This window comes from Dama dama, chromosome 17 (assembly GCF_033118175.1).
Source record: "Dama dama isolate Ldn47 chromosome 17, ASM3311817v1, whole genome shotgun sequence".
Lineage (NCBI taxonomy): Eukaryota > Metazoa > Chordata > Mammalia > Artiodactyla > Cervidae > Dama > Dama dama.
This window is the reverse complement of record NC_083697.1, coordinates 39,627,045-39,648,436: the sequence shown is the minus strand read 5'-3', so window position 1 is coordinate 39,648,436 and position 21,392 is coordinate 39,627,045. Positions and strand designations below refer to the sequence as shown.

The 21,392-nt window shown below is 32.8% G+C and overlaps 1 protein-coding gene across 5 annotated transcripts in view; it reads left to right on the top strand.

The window, feature by feature from the left end:
* CCSER1 (coiled-coil serine rich protein 1) overlaps positions 1-21,392 on the top strand; it is a 1,396,414-nt gene that overhangs the window by 768,715 nt on the left and 606,307 nt on the right. For 3 of the 5 annotated variants that reach the window (XM_061164390.1, XM_061164391.1, XM_061164394.1), the window contains one exon: positions 3,421-3,498. In XM_061164390.1, the coding sequence (XP_061020373.1) occupies positions 3,421-3,498 (78 nt within the window). Of the gene's footprint in view, positions 1-3,420; positions 3,499-19,444; positions 20,183-21,392 lie in introns of those variants that run through there. The other 2 variants (XM_061164393.1, XM_061164392.1) reach the window with 1 other exon arrangement.

The following is a 21,392-nucleotide window of genomic DNA, read 5'->3' as shown; positions in this document are numbered from 1 at the left end:
GGATGAAGAGCAAAGGCAGTTTATATTTTCATGCTAGCTGTATAGTGACTATGCATTTGGTATGTGTCCTTGTGTATGTGAAGTGGAAGCAGCAATAACACTTGCAGCTTTTCCAGAGTCAGAATATCTTTTTCGAAAGGACACCAGATTTTAAAGAGAGATAAAGGTTTTCCAACTTGCCTCTTTCACTTAATAGCCTATTGTGACCTTTAGCAACAATTTCAACTTACTAAGGACCGATTTCCTGTTTTTTTAAGAAGAGACAATAACATTGTATATTCTTGAGAGGATTCATATAAATTACTTGATGCCAGTGCTTGGCATGTAACTATATTCTGTTAATGTAGTGGTAAACCTCACGCGAAGAGTTGACTCATTGGAAAAGACCCTGATGCTGGGAGGGATCGGGGGGGCAGGAGGAGAAGAGGACGACAGAGGATGAGATGGCTGGATGGTGTCACCGACTTGATGGACATGAGTTTGAGTAAACTCCGGGAGTTTGTGATGGACAAGGGAGGCCTGGCGTGCTGCGATTCATGGGGTCGCAAAGAATCTGACACGACTGAGCAACTGAGCTGAACTGAACTGAAAGATTATAGAAGTAGAGAAAAGTGTGAATATAAATAACTACTTTGGCAAGTTTGTAAACTAAGCATGTTTTCTTTGGTTTATAAACATCATTTATGGTAGCTGATTTTAATATACAGATATTGTATTACTCTTGATGTTAGATGAGATTAATAAAAAATTTGGAGAGAAAACTGTTATATATTTTTATTCATATAGCAATATTCTGTACAATTCAACACCTCCACATATTCAAAAGTCATATAAGTCAGCAGTGTAAAATAATAAAAAAAATACATAATAAAATTACTCTTTTTCATCCTATTTTGCTTACTTTTTCTACAGAATGTAATCGTTATTTGTTAATTCTATTTAATAAGCACATATTTTATGAAAAATAATTTTTTAAAGGGTGTGTTTATAGTTTAATAAACACAATTTAATAAATATTAAATTTTATACAATTAAACACAATTTAATAAATATTGGTACTTTCATTCCTTGGAAAGGACAACTTAAAGACAATTACCTATTTTGTCTGTCTGGGCTTTTGTTACTTATAAAATGTATCTGCCGAAAATTGAATTGTTTTAATACTCCTTTGTCCTTCTGAGAGAATCTGGAAGAAGAAATTGAGTTGTTTGCTTGCATAGAAAAATATTGAAAGAAAGCTACATTAAATCACATGCATGTGGGAATTAATTGATGGTCCAGAAAAATAAATTTTAATGTGCTTCAAATGTTTCTTTTCTGCAGGTTGCTTCCTTCTAATTCTTTTATATAAGGTGAAAGGAAGTATTGAAATAAATTCTGTGGTAATTTAATTAAAATATTATTTGGCCTTTCATTTCATTTCCAAAATTATATTTGAAAAATTAAAATAAACCTAAAATCCTTTGATATAGAATTCTATGCTCTCTGTCATGGACTTGATTTGCCACAGTCTCGTTTCTTTCTATGGTCCCTTTCATTGTCTCTCCTTAGGCAAGTTTGAACTAGTAGCTGTTTATATGTATATCTTTGTCAGGGTCTTGCTCACTTCTAAATATTTACAAATGTCATTGCCTGAGAGAGACCCCGTATCACTTCCACTCCAAGTGGCTAATTTTTTTCCAAACAACCATTCAGTGACAGCAAATGTTATTGGTTCCTTACATGTTACTACTTTTTTGCTCTCTCCCAACATTCTAAAAGAGTCTAAATAAACACAACTTGATAATTCTCATTTTAAATGTATATTGGAAAAGTGGCCACATTTTCGCTTATCCTTTTCAAAAAATGAAAACCATCCCTTTACATGTTACATCTTAGATTATCTAATCTCCATTTCACTGTTGTCTGAATAGCAGCTCTAGAAGTTTTGTAAGAGGAAAGTTAGAAAGTTTGGCCATTAATAATCCATAAAGTATTTTTAATACATATCAGTGTCAAATTATGTTTACCTAAATTATGTATGTATTTTGTTAACCAACTTGGATAACTTGCATATCTTAGGAAGGATTTAAGAGAAAGAGAGAGTGTTCACTTTTAAGTGAATTTAATTTAAGGGAAAGAGTATTTCTTAAGAAGAGGGAAAGGAAGAGAAAGGGAGCAGTTACCTGAGGGGAGAAGGGGAGGAGAGGAAACATTAGTTTTGTGTATTGTTAGTGAGGTTTGTGATGACTCCTATCTCTTCCTGGAAAAAAATTAAATGATGAGTTATATCAGTTTTTAATCATTAAAATATTATACAGCTATTTTATTGACCAAGAAAAGAAAACAAAATTCTCCTTTAAATCGACTTAAGACAAAGGCAGAATCTAGTGGAATCACATGAACTTCTTGGGAAACCCAAGTTAAACTTTATAACTTAAACTTTGTAGACTGAAGTGTTCATTGAAATGGGTGGTAATCTTAGTAAAAAACCCCAAGATGAGGTGTGATCATGTGAGTCCAGCACTCTGAGCTGTGCTAGACACAGAGCGAACACATTATAATAAATATGCAAAGATACTTTTTACTTAAGTGACACATTTAATAACAAGACCACAGCCAGAGGCCCAGTCACTGTGAGTGTGTGCATGCTAGGTCTCTTCAGTCGTGTCCAATTCTTTTTTTGCAACGATACGGGCTGTAGCCCGCCAGGCTCCCAGTCCATGAGATTCTCCAGGCAAGAATACTGGAGTGAGTTGCCATTTACTCCTCCAAAGGATCTTCTTGACCCAGGGACTGGACTGAATCTCTTGTGTCTCCTGCATTGGGAGGTGGGGGAAGCCAATCATATTAGTAGACCAGAATTAGTACATTTGCATTTGAGATAGGAAATCCCAAACTTTGTTCATGTGTTATATCTCTTAATTATAACAGGGTTGGATTCATGTAGGCTCCCCTAAATGGCAAATTCCTAAATCTGTAGATTTTGGAAGGAGAGAATTAGAAGCAATAAATAATTAAAAATATACAAAGTGGAATAGGATGGTATTTACTGAAAATGTTTTGAATCTTAAATGTAAACAGTCTAAAACTATATCAGTAAAATCCTCTCAATTTAATTAAAAGAAAACACAGTAGCTTATAGAAAACTTAGCATAATTGATATCGGATTTAAGCAAAGCGTATCGCTAGCATTCAGCCATGATTCTGACTTAGTGGTTCCTGTATTAAAAGAAAAGATGCCAAAGATGACGTTATTATGACCTGAAAATTAAACCTCTGAATGTTCAAATTGATAATTAAAGCACCACCACAGCAAAATATATACACAATCATGAATTGTACAGTAATCAAATTTTAATAGGGGGGGAATATTAGTGTAGAAGCACATGACTTACAAAAGAAAAACGTGTTTTGATTTTGCTCTTTTTTTTTCTGCAGGAAAAAGTTCAGCACTTACAGAAGGCTTTTGCTTCGAGAGTAGATAAATCCACACAAACTGAACTTCTAGGCTATGATGTAAGTAGCTATATAAAACCATTTTTATCTTTTTTATTGATATTCAAACCTCCACAGCTTATTTACTTCTATTGCTGCTGTGTCCATGCATTGATTTAATAGGATTTAGTGGTACACCATTCATCTTTTGCTCTTAAATAATCCCCAAATACCTTCTGGAACTGAAAAAGATAATTACAGACACTGACTAGCATACCAATGTCTTATTAATTTCTTTAAACCAACATCTTTAATACAGCCTTCTGAATTAGTGAATTTGCAGACATGTGCAAGAGACGTATTAGAATACTAAGACAATTTATTTTTAAGAAAGTACTGATTTATTTATTAACAGTTTAATAAAGTTATTATATTTGCAATCACCAAGGGCCAAGCACATCATTTTTTATATTCTGGCACATAAAAGGGAGCACAACTTTGCAGAGAAATTTACAGTACTATTTTAGTTCTTGGGCTTTGGTGTGGGCTGCAGAAAGTAATTTAATTGAAAGTTAGCATTTTTTTTTCTTCATGTGAAATATTTGTTGAACGGTCAAAATAGGATTGTAAAACATGTTTTAATACAAGATGACTTCTAGGAACACTAAATGATTTCAGAAAACTTTGATTCAAATATCTACTTAAACAAAGCTATGAAATTTTCACTTTGCCTAAGTTCACAACTTTAAATTTTTTTTTCGATAAAACATAAATGAGTTATCTTCTTTATGTTGAACCTAACATTTGTGAGAACACTCTTCTTTTTAAAAAAAATTTAATAATATTCTTTTTACTACTCTATTGGCAAGTAGTAATAGAATAGAAATAATTTTAGATTTCATGAAGGGGTTTAATGATAAAATGTCAACCTATCTGCATGTTCTTATGTTTATAATAAACATGGATGTTCCTTTTAAGTTGCCTTTTAAAGTATATTAACATATGTAACATAAAGCTCTCTGTCTCTATTTGGAAGTAAACCAGAGTTTTGAACTTCAGCTAAAATGGTTTTCAGACAGTTATGTGCATTATTTTTTAATTAAAAAACATTAAAAGCTATCCCTTTCTGTTGAGTTTTTCTCTTACACTCATTTCATGTTTATTCTTAGTACCTAAATATTCTAGATGTTAATATTCTGGCTATAATACTTCTTCAATTCCAGTGCTTTGATATTTAAATGATAATGTTTCAGATATTTAAAAGTAAATGTTTTTAGTAAGTTCAGATATGCTTTAGTGCACTAATTCAATATTTATCTGTTTAAGAAAAGTTATTGTTTAATTTTTTTTTCCAATATGTATTATTTGTGCTTAGGTCTTTGGGATATAAAACCAGTATGCATTTTACAAGTAATAATCCATATGTTTTTAAATCTGTGAGTCAGAGAGTTGTCCAATAAGAACAATAAATTCATAGTCCGCATTAAATCTTATTTCACCATAAATTCATTCAACCCAGGAGCTGCAAGTAAGCAGAATTCACCTATTTCAGTGCCCTCAGTTTTCAAACAAGTTGACTGAGTTCCAGAAAAGTGAAGTCACTTGTTCACTAATGCATGTTCTTTGTGGAAATCTAGTCTTTTAAAAAGTAGTGATTATTCTTATAACAAGGAAAAAGTAAGTACTTATGCATTTGCACTCATATTTCATTTTACTCAATTTAAGAGACTGATGTTTAGCAGACTAAATTCTAAATTTCTAAATGACTGAATGTAACTATAGAATGTAACCCTCTTAGATCTATAGCACTATTGGTGACAGTGAGAAACGATCCCTAAGACATGAATGGTATCTGTGCAGAGATAGCTAAGTTATAGCTACTAGATATTCCTTATGCATTTGAATGCCTGTCTATGCCCCATACTTTTCTTGTTTTTACAAAATGTCTTATCTCAATGGTATTTAATTCTCCAAACATATAAATAAAAATTAAAGCCACGATCATAGTTAATTCTTCATCATACCTATCTTATCTGACAATGAGAGCTTAATGTATTTTACTAGATAAAAGTAATATTAAAGAATAATTTCATAGTAGTGAGTCCTTAAAGGATCCCCTTGTACAAGTTTCTGATATGATTTGGGTAGTTGTTAACATAGAATAATGTTCTAAAGATTTCATATTTTGTACTTCTGGTGATATATTTTAGGACATAAGCATCAGAATCAGCAAATTACCAATGATATGCATGCAGAACCTTCTACCAGTAACTGGATGTAACTGTCATAATAGATTTTAAGGCAATTGGTATTTAAAAAAAAAAAATTGGAATGGGAATTATTTTAAATAAAACAAGTAAAGCATTTTAAATCTGCTGAGTTGTTAACTATTTGAAATATTATTCATTAGTGTAACTTTTTCATGACAAATATATTTTCTATAATTTTCAATACCTGTTTATAATTTTTTATATTCTTGTATGCAGTAAGAATAATTTGTTATCTTTGATATTTGCTCACATTTTCTCAGGAAATATAATTTGATCTTTATCACAAGTGTGCATGTATACACACTACATACATTCTGTTTGAAATTTGCAATAGTATTTGTGAGAAAAAAAATCTTGTAGAAATCTTGCATATTATGGATGATGTTTTCACCTCTTTTTTTTTAAAGCTGTCAATATTAGCCGCAAATTGTTCTTTACTGATCTTTATGGATCATGTTTCAGTGACATGAATGTCAGAATATAAGAGACTACAGTATCTATTAATATAATATCCTTGTGAAGATAGTTGTTACTACACATTTTGCTTAAAATGGGAAATAGAATCCCCAGAAGATATTAATTATAATGAAAACTGTTAAAAGAAATTTCCAAAAGTTCGCTACAGTGATTAAGTTCAAAGGTTTGTACAATAAACAACTTCTAGCCTGCCACAGATTTATCAAGAGTCTTAAAACTAATGTTAAAGTACAACATGCTCTGATTTCTAATGCAAATGACAAGAATTATTTAAAAATAATTTCAGAGTGTCTCAGCAAAGGCCTATAAACACAATAGTTCTTATGATGAGGGAGATTGTTAAATAAATGATGACTGTGTCTTAAATAATCAATGCCAATTTAACCTCTTTCACCCTCCTCTGTCTGCACAGGCTTAGTTTATTGAAAGATCAAAGAATAATTTCTTAGGTGTCAGTTGTGTTATTAAAACAGGATGGAAGATGAATAGATGTAGTCAGGTAGCAAGGTTGTCAATTACAAGATTATGTTAAGAGGTAGGCAAGGTTCTTCTGATTACATCAGCTGTATAAATAGATACTTCAACAAAGCACATATGCTGCCTATAAAAATTTTATAGTTTGAACTACTGCAAATAACATTTTGGTTAAAGCAATTGAGAATGAATGACCAAAATGCTACAGTGAAATTTTATTTTCTGACAGAAGATTCATATCCTTTAATTAATTTGACACCATTATGGACAATTTTTTAACTTCTTTGTTGTTCTACAGAAGATTGTCATTTTCAAAGTGACTGATTAACTTTAGGTGTAAATTTTCCTTTCAGTTACTTCCTAAACTTGACTCAGAATAGTCACAGTGTCTTGAGATTGCTCTTTTAGGCAGAAACACTGAAATTTTAAGGTCTTCCACTCATTGGCATATATTTTACACTTATATTTAAAACAAGTGCTTAGTTGAACTAGGAATGTTTTGTTCATCCTTTAAGAGTTTTACAGTTACCAGGTATTTCATCAGATATTATTATTCATCACTGTTATTCTAAATATTATTAATAGTTTGTATGTGGCTATTTTAAAATCAGCTGAATTGTAGTTTCACACATATTATGTCTCAGTCATGCATGAGTGAAGCATAAATCAGTGTGGAAATGTATGCTCACACCTCTGTGTGTTCCAAGGGTGGGACTTCTTTTATAAACACAGCTTTCTACTTAACTAGTTGCATTATGAATACAGATTTTTAAAAACTCAATGCACTCACCTGTGTATTTGCAATCTATGCTATTTTTCTCATGTTTAATTTTGCAGGCCCTCCTGGCACAGTTAGTAGTATTCAGGGAATTCTAACAAATATGAAAATAGTTCATCAAGTAAGGAGTAAGAGTAGTTTTTACAGTAATTGTTTTATTAGCTATTAGAGCAGGAGAGTATTTTGTGTTCAGTTCAGTCGCTCAGTCGTGTCCGACTCTTTGCGACCCCATTACACTAATACATTATGTCAGCTTATGTGTTAAGCCCGGGCTTCCCAGCTAGCTCAGAAGGTATCTGGTCTTCTGCCTGCAATGCAGGAGACCAGTGTTAAATCCCTGGATCAGGAAGATCCCCTGGAGAAGGAAATAGCAACCCACTCCAGTATTCTTGACTGGAAAGATCCTGTGGATGGAAGAGACTGGCAGGCTACTGTCTGTCGGATCACAAAGAGTGGGAGACAACTTAGTGACTAACACTTTCATCGGTTAAGTCCAATTCTAAGAATTGAATAACTATTGATTAGGCTGTCTCATCCGACTGTTAATAAAGTGTAGTTTCTTAAATCTGTTTTAGACCCATCCGTTGCTATCATCTTCCTTAGATTCAAGACTTATCATGATCATGCCTCAATGTGATCCAGTATTTAGTAAAGGAGTGCCTTCCCCCAATGTGCTTCATTCTTTAATATTTACTTAGCTCAGGTATTTATGTTGATTTTTAGAAATTAAAAAAAAAAATCAGGTTTAAAGCTGAATGATATATTCCAGGTTTTCGGGGTTTTTTTTTAAGGTTTTTAAAATAGCATTTAATACTTAAAAGTTAACATGTGCATAACAGAAAGCCAAAAAACACAGAAGCAAAAAACAAAGTCATTCATTCGTAATCACAAGCAGTTTACCATTTGATGTGTCCTTCTGGGTCTCATTTGTGTATTTCTTTTGAACTCCAATTTTTATATTACATTAAAGGCAATTTTCAGACAAGAACATTGATGAAAACACTGGAAACAACGTCTGCCACAGTTGTTTGCTAATTAATGGAGGAATCACAGCTTACCTAATGGTAACATTCTAAGGGTATCACTTCTGAAAATCAATGCATGTATTCATTCAACAAATATTGATAAGTGCTTCTTGGAAGCCAGGCCTTCTTCTGTGTACTTGAGATGCATCCTTTAACCAAACAAATAATCCCTCAGGGAGTTTGCATCTCATTATTATATTTAAAACAAAAAAATAAATATAATAAATAAGCAAAGTATATGGTATGTTAGAAGCTCCTAAGTGTAAAGTAAAAGAGAAAAAAACACAGGGAAAAAATAATTGTGAATGTAGGGGTGTGGTCAGAGTTATGATCAGAAATTTTATATAGAGTGATCTGGACAGATCTGAGGGTGACATGTTCTTTGTGAGACTTGAAGGAGGTGAGGTGAAAATCACCATTAGCCAGAAATCCTTTTGTGATGTGCTTCTTGAAACCTATTGAAGACCCTCAGTCAGAACAAAGTGATCTATCTTGGCTCCATGGATAACAATAATTGGCTTCATTTAGCGGCCCTCTATTATTAAAATAGGCTTTAAACCCCAGAATCAGACCCAGTGTACCAAGCGACTCACATGAGGGGAACCCAGGCCACCTGAGGGAACAGCCTGCTCAGCCTCTTAAGATCATATTCACTTACATAGGCACTGAGAAGAAAGCTGGGTAAAATCAAGTTCAGTAAGTAAATTACATTTGCTTTTCTTCTTTTTTTTTGCTTGCATTGTCTCCACCCTCTACTCTGTCTGTGTACCACTATTCTTCAGCCCAGGCAGTGCTAACTCTATAAACATTAAATGTATAATTAGATTTCATTGTATATCTACACATCCCATTTATTAGAGATATGCTACTAAAAGTGAATAGAGAAAGTACTCAGTAATTACTTGGTGAAAAATGAATAAATTAACTAAAAGACTCTAATGTTATTTTTATAACCCTAAAAAGTCTATAACAAATCAGTATGCATTATTTTACTTTATTCACAAGAATCATACAGAAGTACATATTGCTACCCTACATTTTTACTCTCTGTTATATTGAACTAATATTTTGCAGTGACTACTTTGCACCTTTTAGAAGACATATTAATATTAAATGCAAATTAGCATAGACAGCCAGGTGAGGTGAAAATCACCTTTTAAACATGGATGACAACATGCAGTTGTCCTTAACATACTGCATTGAATGGTTCCCTTTAAAATCCTGCATCTTCAGGTAGGAACTAGATCATTCCTGGAATGTCTCCAGGTCTTTAGTTCTTGCTACATAGAATTGGTGTTAGTTAACTGATAGTTCTTTTGTTAAGTGAATCTGTGGTTGAAATGCTGATGGGGGAAATAGTAAGGCTAAGTTTTAACCAAGAAAACTCGTATAATTGTAGAAATATTAATTAAAGCAAAAGAGCACACCCACAAATATTTTATATAGCTCAAATTATGTGGGGGAGGAAAAATTACTTTCCCTCTACCCTTCTTGGCCGAGGACCCCACTCTACAACAATAAGAGACAAAATAGCTGTAGAAAACAAACTAGTTTAGTGACATGTGTACTGCCTGTATACATGGGAGACCCAGGAAAGCAGTAATTCCTGGAAATTGCCTAAACCACCACCTTAAACACCAATTCTAGCTGAAGGCAAGAGGATAGGAGTAGGGAGGGTAGTTATGGGAGGTTTCCAGGAAAAAATACAGTAAACAAAGGATATGATTGTTATGTAGATTTAAGTTGGTGCCTTCTTCATAAATAGAATTTTCTAGAGATTTGGTCATTTTCCTCCTCCTGGTACAGAGAGGGAGATACCCCTACAAACAGAGGTTCATCTTAAAAATGTGAATTCTTCTTACAAAAGGTCACTTCTTACTTTTTTAGAGCTTATCCTGCTGTTGCTTAAAAATGAGCTTATTTGTCAAAGAAGCATGTTTTGGTGTAGTATATTTTGCTCTCCTTCAACTAGTGATAGTGAGGATCATACTTGCTTAAAATTATGTTGATTCTGTGATAGTACTGATATGAGAAAAGAAATGTAGATATTTGTTGAAAAGAAAATTTTTCCCAACCCACTTCTACTTCCATCTGAGATTGCCATCTCTATAGGAAATCTAATTTCAAAATTTCTGATAGTTCCTTAGAAAATTCTAGAAGTCATTTTAGTATTTTCCAGTATGCTAAATGTCATTGCATAAAAGAGAGTCCCTTCTGAAGGAAGAAAACAAAATGTATATACTAAAGACATCTCTCAGTGTCTATTTATCATGATTATGGAATTGTTGCTAATCATAACTTGTATTAAGTTCTAAGAATTTACTCAAGTACTTGTTCAATGTAAATCTTTGAGTGTTTATATTTACTGATTTCTAGTGAAAGGAATGGTTTTCTTTAATGTGGTCTACAAGTAAGAAAACCTGTAAAATGAAATTTATTTGTTATATATGTATACACACATATCCTTGCAATATAAGTATAAAAATATTATACAGATAAATATATAAAGTGTTAGTCACTCAGCAGTGCCTGACTCTTTGCGACCCATGGACTGTAGCCCACCAGGCTCCTCTGCTGTTCTCAAGCAAGAACACTGGCGTGGGGTAGCCATTCCATTCTCCAGGGGACCTTCCCAACCCAGGAACTGATTCCCAATTCCCAACCCAGTGCCTTGCATTGCAGGCAGATAATCTGCCATTGAATCCACCAGGGAAGCCCATCAGTAAAGCTGTATATATACCTAAACACATATATACACGCAAATACTTACAGGACATAACTTTAAAAAAGAACCTACATTTATTTACTATTTTTATTATACAGCATAGGATTAGATGCAAATTTTTAAACTTTTGCATGTATATAATAAGAATTAAATTATACACTAGTATGTTTTAAATGGCTATTCAAATTTTAATATGATTAAATTGGAGTTCGAAAAATATTGGCCGGGTAAATTTGTGACCTAATTATGTCATATTTTGTGTGAATTAATATTTAACTTTTTTAAAGGTAGTAGTCACATTGACTCCCTAAAAACATTAACTTTTCAGTAACTTCCATAAAAAATTTCAGATTGAACCTAAAATATATAGAAATATATATCACATTTCTAGGTATTTATACCTCATACCTTTTTTAGCCAAGAACAGATATTATTTCCCTTGCATACAGTTATTTCCTTTGTTTCTAGTAGTTTTAATCACATGAATTAGAATTCTTAACTCTTTATGAACTTTATAGTGAAAATTAAGAAGTAAGCAATTACAGACTGTATGTGGCTGTTTTGTTTTAGTCACTGAGTCACTTCTGACTGTTGCGGTGGAGCCTGCTAGGCTCTCGCCCATGGGATTTCCCAGACAAGAATACTGGAGTGGGTTGCCATTTCTCTCTGCAGGGGATCTTTCCAGCTCAGGGAGCAAACGTGCATTTCCTGCATTGGTAGGCAGATTGGTGTATATTACTACAGTATTCTTTACCTTGGCAAATTAATTATTAATAAATTTTATAATTTCTAGAAGTTTGTCATCTTTTTAATAGTAAAGTCTTTCAATGTGACACAAGAAATCTTCACTAACAAACCCAAATATAATCAGTTCCTCTATCATAGGAAGTCAAAAGTAGATAAGCCTGTGTTCAGTAATAATTGCTTAATATTTTGTCTTATTTGGAAATAATTTATGTATTCAATAAGATTCTATCCCTTTACTCAGCAAAACTCTGAGGACAGAAATTACCAAAAAGATCTGTGAAACTACTTAAGTAGACATATAGTAATGTATAATTATTGCTGAAAAGCTAAACTAAAAACTCTTATCCTACTTAAATCACTTGTTCTCAACAGTTATGTTTCAATTACTTTTGAAAGCTTTGTGTGACATTAGACAAAGTCAGCCATCATCCTCAGCTGTTTGTCTTGCCTATAAATTTTGTAATAGAGATAGTACGAAGTTCTTTGACTAGTAAACCTAGATAGAATGAGTGTTACATGTCAAATTATATTTAATGTTAATAACACTGAAGTTATGTCTTTTAATTAAACCAATAAACTTCAGATAGCTTTTATTTACTGGCGATTATTCAATATTCTATGATTTTTTTAAAATTGGATTACTATATTTCTGAAAGTTTCAGGAATACTTAGTTTATAAAGCACTTATTTGAAGTCAGTCAAGTAGAGGTCTTTTACAAAATAATTTTGGCAGTGACATCTGGAGGTAGAAAAAAAATCACACATCTACAACATGCATATATAGACATCTATAAACATACAGATACAAATATAGATCTTATAGCTTTCATGTAAAAAATTTAGCTATGAGTCAGGTGTATTACTAGTACTTGACTAGTTTTTGAGATCAGATGGATCCAAATTGTGTTCCTGGACGTTTGTCCATTAAGATGTTTGCAATTTTGTTTTTGTTATTACCATCTTTGTTGTTCTTGGTTTTTTTCCCCCCTAGTATTTGTAAAAGAGACAGAATTTTTCATTTGCCCATTTTAAAAATAACTCCTTTTTTCTACTTCTGATAAGAAACATCTCCCTAAAGTTTGCATTTCAAAGAGTGGTTCTTAGGTTCTAGAGAAGATGGAATAGACAAATTTTAAGATTTGGTAGAAAATTTACATTTCAAAGACACAGAGAAAATATCCAAATTTTCTCCAAAATGGGGTTTATTTGCCTGTTATCAGAGGCCTGAAATAATTACTATTCAAACTTTCCTTATTTTTCTAAAGTGTTGGGCTTCCCTGGTGGCTCAGATGGTAAAGGATCCACCAATAATGGAGACCTGGGTTCAATCGCCAGGCTGGGAAGATCCCCTGGAGGAGGGCATGGCAACCCACTCCAGTATTCTTGCCTGAAGAGTCCCCATGGACAGAGGAGCCTGGTGGGTTACAGTCCATGGGCTTGCAAAGAGTCGGACGCGACTAAGTACACAGCACCAACCTTTTGAATGCATTTTGAGATGAATAGAGGACTTTAAGAGGGAGGGGGTTAAAAAAAAGAAAGGCTGGGCTTGCAATTGTTTCTAGGGCTGCAGCTCTGGTTTTGCAAAGATTTGAAAGGCAAAGTTGTTTCTAATTCCTCAAAGAATTTAGTTGTAGCCTAAATTTTATATCAAGGGACTGAACTTCCTATCCAACTAGATTATTTTCAGTTTACTTTATATCATGTAGAGGATTTCCAACTAAAATGGAAAAATCCTGGAGCTTTAGGGTTTAGTGCAGTATGCCTTTCTGAAAAATGTATATAGAGCATTCAGCAGTGGCCTTGCAATGTTATTTTTTTTTTCCTAAGTGTACAATTCAACCTTAGACCAATTAACCTTTTGAGGAGAAAGCCTCTACTTTTGTTTTAGTCAGTACCTGAACATTAGCCTCTAGCTGATGTTTCTTGATCGCTTGTAAGAGGGCCTGGGAGAAAAACTGGTCATCTGTTTCTTCTGTGAGCGGATTTTCCCAAGAGGCCTTCTGTCTTATCTGATAAATACAGTGCAATCATGGGTGGGAAGAACACCCTTTAGCTACCAATCATGGTTTCTGTGAATGTCGATGTCCACTAATCTTTGTAACTGTTCTCTAAATGTGATGCTATCTGCTGAAAGGCATGATAAATGAGGCTTTGTGATTTTATCTTGTTAGAGGAATCTGTAAGGCAGGCCATTTTAATTCTTAGTGTCCTCTTTTCAATTTGGTCTTTCCATAGGTACCAAAAAGAAAATTGTTAGAATGAGAGCTCTCTAATTTTTTCCTCAAATATATAAGTTTTTCCAGTTCATAGGATTCATCATCTGGTTATTGACAAGTAGGATCTTATAGCATCCTATAGGATCTTATAGGATCTCAATAGCATCTCAAACCAATAAGGCTTTTTATGGCTTGACCATAGATGCTAGAGGCATCCCAAAAGGCATCTCTATCTGTCTATAGGGAGACAGATCCAAGAGACCTGCCTTTGGTAAGAAATATTACCCTTGGCTAGCTTCTGCCAGTTTTCCAGATTCCCTTGTGCAGACTCCAGAGCAACTATGGTGCTTCAGCAGGTCCCATTGTGGATCTCAAAACTGTAGGGGTAGAAAAATAACTTTCCCTCTATCTGTCTAGGTTCTTGACTGAGTGTTCCTGTCATAAAAGACATTAACAGGAGAAAAGCAAAAATTTAATAACGTGTATATTTTCTGTTTACATGAAGATATACATAGAAACTGAGTTAACTCCCTAAAATAGCCAAGTCAACACTAAATACCACTTGCCAGCTAGAGATGAAAGGTGTAGCAGTGGGGAGGCAAGTTAAGGGGGGTTACCGGGAACAACACTGTAAACAAGGTTATGGTTGTTATAAAGATTTAAGTCAGTGCCCTTTCCATTGACAAGAATTTCTAGAGATTTAGTCAACATCTTCTTTCTGGTATAGAGAGTGAGACAGTCTTAAAAATGGAGAGTTCCCTTATGATGTAAATGTTTCTTATGAAAGGCTAACTTTACTCAGTTTTCAAAGCTTCTTCTGTGTCTGTAGTTTCTTAAAAATCGCATTTTCTTATTTAAGTGCAGTTTTTATAGAAACAGATTTCAGGATGACAAGTTCTGTTCACCTTCACTAGCTTATATCTTCTGCCAATAAAAGAAGCAGTAATAATTTTGAGGAAAAAACATTAAAATATTGGATTTTTTGTTGTTCAGTAGGTAAGTCATGTATTATTGTTTCAAAATAAGGATGTAAAGTGTTTTAATAATTTATAAATAACCACAGAGAACTAAAGAAAAAATAACTCCCATAAATGTTTGGCTTCATAACAAATAGGCAAAGGAATTGGAACTTTCAAATAATGCATTACAGAAAATTTCCTAAAAGAGAGCCACATGTAACATTAACCTCATGCTCTATAAAGTAAGAATATCAGAAAATTACACTCTTGCATGATGCCACATTTTTAAGATGATGATTAGAATTTTAAACATACATATCTGAAAATTTATACCAAAAAGAATGTAATTTGCAATTCAGAGTACTTAAAGAGTCATAGTTCTTCACATATCAGAATTACTCAGGTTTGTCATTATTTTATGAGCTTTGTACTTGTAAGTGGATTTACAGATTTGGATTTAATCCATCAAATTACAGGAAAACTTGTTTAATCTTTAGTCTAATACAGTGTAATTTTCAAAAAGAAATATAAATAGGTTACGCATTTTCTTGCATTGGAAAAGTATAACATAAAGATGATGAATTAGTCATTTTTTTAGTCTAAGAAAAGACTAGAATTAGAAATACAGTGTTTTTCAGATTTTAAGATTATAAGAAACACTTTATATTGCTCCCAAAATGCTATTTAGTTATTTTTAATTTGTGGTAAAGTTGCTACAAACTCTAATTTAGTCAGGAAGGATTAAATTTTCTTCTTTAAGGGCACATCAGTAATGAGTCACTATTGGGCCTTAAGACAAACATTACTTGCTGTGAGTGTATGTATTATTTTCTACTCTTTTAAAGGTTTTTTTCCCCTGTATTTTGATTTTTTTATCATGTTAAACATACAGACACTGAATCCAGAGTATATCTGTAAATATATGTATATAAACATACCCGTGTTTACATGTTTTAGCATGGATATTATTGTACTGTAATATTAATAACTTTTACTTTATAGTTTAAATGACTAGGTATTATTCAATCATGTGGCCCTTTAAACATCCATTTTACTTTTCTCAAGTATTTTCCCTTTAAAGAATAGCATTGTTGTATAATTCCCTATCAAGAGAGATTTTGAAAAATCTTAACAAAAATGTACATGATTTTATTCTCCATCTATCAATACTGTCTCTAGAACTTAACATAGTACATATGTTTTGTACATATATATATATATGCATATATACCAAATAGCTTTTCTATAAGATCTTCCTTTATGAGTATTATTTATAATAGTTAAAGATGAAAACAACACAAAATATACATCAACAGGAAAGTGTTTAGTGATGGCTCATTCACAAAATGGAGGGCTGGGAAGCCCCCCCACCCAGTTCTTGCCAAAAAAGAGGAAACATCAATGTTCTGATAGGGAATAATCTCTAGACTTACATTAGTAAGTGAAACAGTGAAGCTCTAAAGCCGTTGCAATATCCCCAGAGTGGTTAATCATAAAACAGTACCCTATTTTTCAAATTACTGTTGTCTCTACAGTCAGGTTAAGGGGAACCATTTATTTTCATTAGTTGAGCTTTAATATTCCTAGTAATTTCCTGCCCTCACCTCATTTTCTGCTAGCTAAAGAGGACAGAGAGTTATTGAGACTTTTTGTCCTCATGACAAATATAGAATATTATAAACTCTTATATAAGCAAAAGCTAAGATCATATACTTTATGATGTCTATCTCACCTAACATATTTAATCTATTATATGTTCTCCTTCATTTTAGAATATTAAAAGAGGAATCTGTGTTAGAGCTTTATTAAAAACATGAATGTTAGGAGTCATAAAATACACTGGAATATAGATTCTAGATTTTTTTAACTTATAATATATATATATTTTTTACATTAATTCAGCTACCATTTGGGGAACAGATACCAAACACTGAGTATCCATTTAAATGTTAGCCTTAATGATTCTGGACAATTTTTTTTTTTTTTTTAAATAACATTTGGTTGGCAAATACATAAATGCTTCTCTGTAGCACATACAAGCAAAGCCCTGAGTTTACTTCCACCTCCAAGAGAGAATACCTTTTTTCATTTATATAATCATTTAAAAAATAAAAGTAAAAAAGGTGTCCTGGCATTGAGATTGTTAATGAAAGGTTGTTGCTGAACCACAAAAGACGCCGGGATCCTTGGCCTCTGGAGGAGAAGAATTCAATCCGGGGCCAGAGAAGAGGCTTGATTGCTCTATGCTTTTACTAAAGCATAAAAGAGATAGAGAAAGCTTCTGACATAGACATCAGAAGGGGGCAGAAAGAGTGCCCCCTTGCTAGTGTTAGCAATGGAGTTATATACCTTTTAATTAGTTATTACGATGAATCAAAAGAGTGTCTCAAGTTTGTGAAAATTTTACCAGACCCACTCCCACAATTTACATTTTAGGATAAGAAGATTAGAATTTAACAATAGAAAGATCCTACCAGACCCACTCCCATAATATACATTCTAAGATATCAGGATTAGTCACAAGGTTTTCAGGAAGGAGGACTGTCCTCAAGAAACTGTCTCAGAAACTGTCCTCAAACAGGATACTTTGTTGTTATATAATCCTTTGTACAGAGTTTTATCTGAGTTGTGTAATTGACTAAGGCTTTAAGGAATGTAGACACCAAAAGTTTGTCCTTTGCTCTTCCTTGAGAATTCCAGGCCCCTATCTCCACTTTGAGGGCCCCAGACTCCTTTCTCCTCCTTGGGGACCCTAGACTTCTTATCAGTCTGCCAATTGACTCTCTCAGTAGCAGTGAACAAGAAGTACACAAGTTTTCTTTCTTCATAACCTTTGTCCTCTTGTGGATGAGGACAGGAAGTCTACTAGAAACGAGACAGAGTTTCCCATGGTGATAAAGGGCGTGGTGTAAATAAGCAGAAAGATGAGATTAGTGATGAGTCCAGTGAAGTAGGAGCCTTGTGCCTTCACTGTGCCAGAAGACTCATCTGGGAAGACCTGAGGATGGTGCCTCAGCTGTAACCCGAGTGGTGGATCAACTGTTCACGAAACTGGAACATCTTGTAGGACAAATTGGATTATAAGGAACAGTCACCTTCCAGTACTGATTGCTGCTTTAGGATGGATTTCCATTGGTTTTGGTCTTGACTTCCTACTTCAAGTCTCTACTTATTCTAATCTATATATATATATTTATCACAGATAAATCTAAAAGAAATAATCACAAACATGCAGCTTGCAGTATGTTGTATTTCTACTTTAAAACTCTTAATGGCTGACTAAGGCCTGAAAGATAAAATCCACATTACTCAAACCAGCATTCTAGCTGCTAAAATTACACTCTTCCCTACTTAAGCAATTTTAGCTCTAACTGTTCCCAAATATAAACCTTTTATTCCACTTAAGCTGCTCCAACACAAGTTGCTAATTCTTGTCTCCCTTGTTCAGTGTTTTTGAGTTGTTTTGTTCTTAACTGTTTGGTTTAGAATGCCCCTCCTCTCTTTTTAAACCCAAATCCAGCCCTCTACCCTTGATCTGGAGTGATCTCTCTTTCCATAGAATAACTTCCGCAGTTACTAGTCCTGAAAACTTATCCTGTAGCTGTCAGTACTAGATATTGTTATATGCTCTATATATTTATGTATATATCTCCTATGTATTGACATGGAACTTATTATCTTGTAGTATGGCTAATCTTTTCTATATCATTTCTATCTCTCCAACTGAATTCTGCTTTCCTTAGGAGCAGCTGCCATATTCTAGACTTCTTAGACCCTCTATTTATTTTTACACACATTGTCTGAACAATGGAGTTCCTTTTTTTAAGGTGAAATATTTTGAAATGTTTTAATTTCCTGTCACTTAAAATTTCAATAAAGAATAAATTAAAGTATTAATAATTGTGGTAGGTTGAAAATACTTTTGGAGCTTTGTGTTCAGGATGATCTATAAAAATATCAGGAGAGCCATATAGACTTACCTATTAATTATTTAATTATCTGGAAATGAAGACTATATGAAGAGTTGAGTAAAACTGTTATTTTTTCACTCCATTTATAAAACCAAGGGAATAAAATTTTGCTAACTGGTCTTCACTCTTTCACCTTGTGTTCGGTTGTAAAGTATTTAATTGGAAGTTGGGAGCTTGGAAACATTACTAATATAAATATATTTAATGAGTTTTAATAACAGTTTTCACTTAGAAAATCATAGGTAGAATAGATTTATGTTGGTCTGTGTGTTTTTTTTTTAATTTGTGTTTAAACATTTTAAACCTTCATGTTAAAGTTTGTGTTTATTCCATTTTATTAATTTGATGTCATTCATTTATTTATTTTTGTTTTCTTCTTTTCAAGGCCCTGTGGAATCCTACATGCACTGAAGGTTTATTTAAACCAGTACATAATATTTCAACCTAGCTTACATCATTATTTGATAATAAATGTATCACAAATCTGACATGCTACATATCAAATCAATTTTTCATTATTTCTTGCATTAGCTATTTCTCAGTATATAATACAGAAATGTTTCCATTCCAAATATTTCACACTTTTTGTATTTGTACACAATTGCATAAACTATTAGTGGATGTGGTTTAAACTAACATTCCTACCTTGCTGTATTTTTAAAACAAAAATAGACCTTTAATTTTAAATCATCTCTATATGCAGCTGTTCTAAATATAATATTCCACTTGGCAGTACATATTTTTTCTTTAACCTTCTCATCCACGTCATTTGTGTCTCTGGTTATAGTCTTTGTTTAATTTCACTATATATTCTATGTATATTAGATAAATTTGAAAGCAGTGATTCTAATTAGGCCCATCATTGCATAACAGTTCTTACTGAAGAACTAAATTGCCTCTATTTTTCCCTTGCATTGAGATCAGAAGATGAAAATATATGTCTTCAAATGAAGTAAATCGTGAGGAGTCTTATTCTCTCTGTAGATAGTAAAAAATTTATTTATATCTCTAAACAAGTGAAGAAAGTTTATTGGCTATTGACCTCATATTGAGGGGAAGTTTGTTCAATGTCTCATTAAAAAAATAAAAAACCCTGTCTCCTGGACTTGGCATCACTGCCTGATTTCTGTGTGTCCTTGTTTATTACCTTTCTATAATACCTCACTTTAATTATCAAATGTCTGGATAGCAACAAGGCACTCTTGCATGTTGTAGTTTATTGCAAGGATAAGTGACCAAGCTCAGAAATGTCTCAGTCTCGTAGTGCAGGGCAACAGAAGAGCCCTAAGGCTAAAGAGAGGAAAACAGGTTTTGCTGAATTCTGTGTTTTTTTTTAAACAGGAAGTGAAATAATCATAGTTAATGATGGTAACATTTAGAACTATGCTATGAAATTTCTTAAGTTATTTGACTCATTTCTAACATACAATATGCATGATCAAAAGTTGGATTTAAATCATGGTATTAAAATAAAATTAAATGTTTATTCACTTGAAAGCACTGTATGTGTCCTTGTTGACTTTGCTCTTTTAAAAACATAAAATACATCTTTTTATGATTCAGGATACCAAAGTGATTTTGTTTCTCTAACAGTTTTCTAAAGTTTATTCTTCTGTTCTTATCTGTTGCTACTTATTGTCTTACTTTATATTTGAAACCGTTAAGTGTAGATAATGTGAGCAATTCCGTTACCTAAAATAAAGCACTCCTCTGGTAAAGATTTTTATCAGATTGAATGGTCAATATCATTTTGAGCAAGGAAAAAAAATTCAATTAAAGATATTTTGACTAGGATACAAAAGAAAAAATAGATGTGTTAGCAAGTAGATTAAGTCAATAAAGAAAGGTACTTTTTCCCTCAAAAGCAATGTAGCAGAAACTGTCAATATAGACAAAAAACCACCAACCTGAAAAGGTACTATTTTATGATTGCTCTTTAATACCAGTAAGGCATTTCGGGCTGCTTCCTTGGAAACCTTTTTTTTTTTTTTTTTAATATTTTTAAAATGGAATTGGGCTGAATATATATCAGTGAACAAGTTTATCAGTTAATCATTTTACTTTCATGGTGAAATATATTCAGAGTTTCCAGCAATGTTTGTTATGTAGCTTGATCATTTAACTATTAAAATGTTTTGTATTTTCTGATTACATTAGACATGAGTTAAAAATAGGAATTAATGGACTTTTTTTTTTTTAAGTGTGTAAGAATCATTAAAATCACTGCACTGTATTCCAAGGTGTAACAAAACTGAAGTTGATTGTTTCTCAAAGAAAGCAGCATGAGGTGTAAAAATGTACCTGACAAATACAGTGCAACATAAGTATTTACT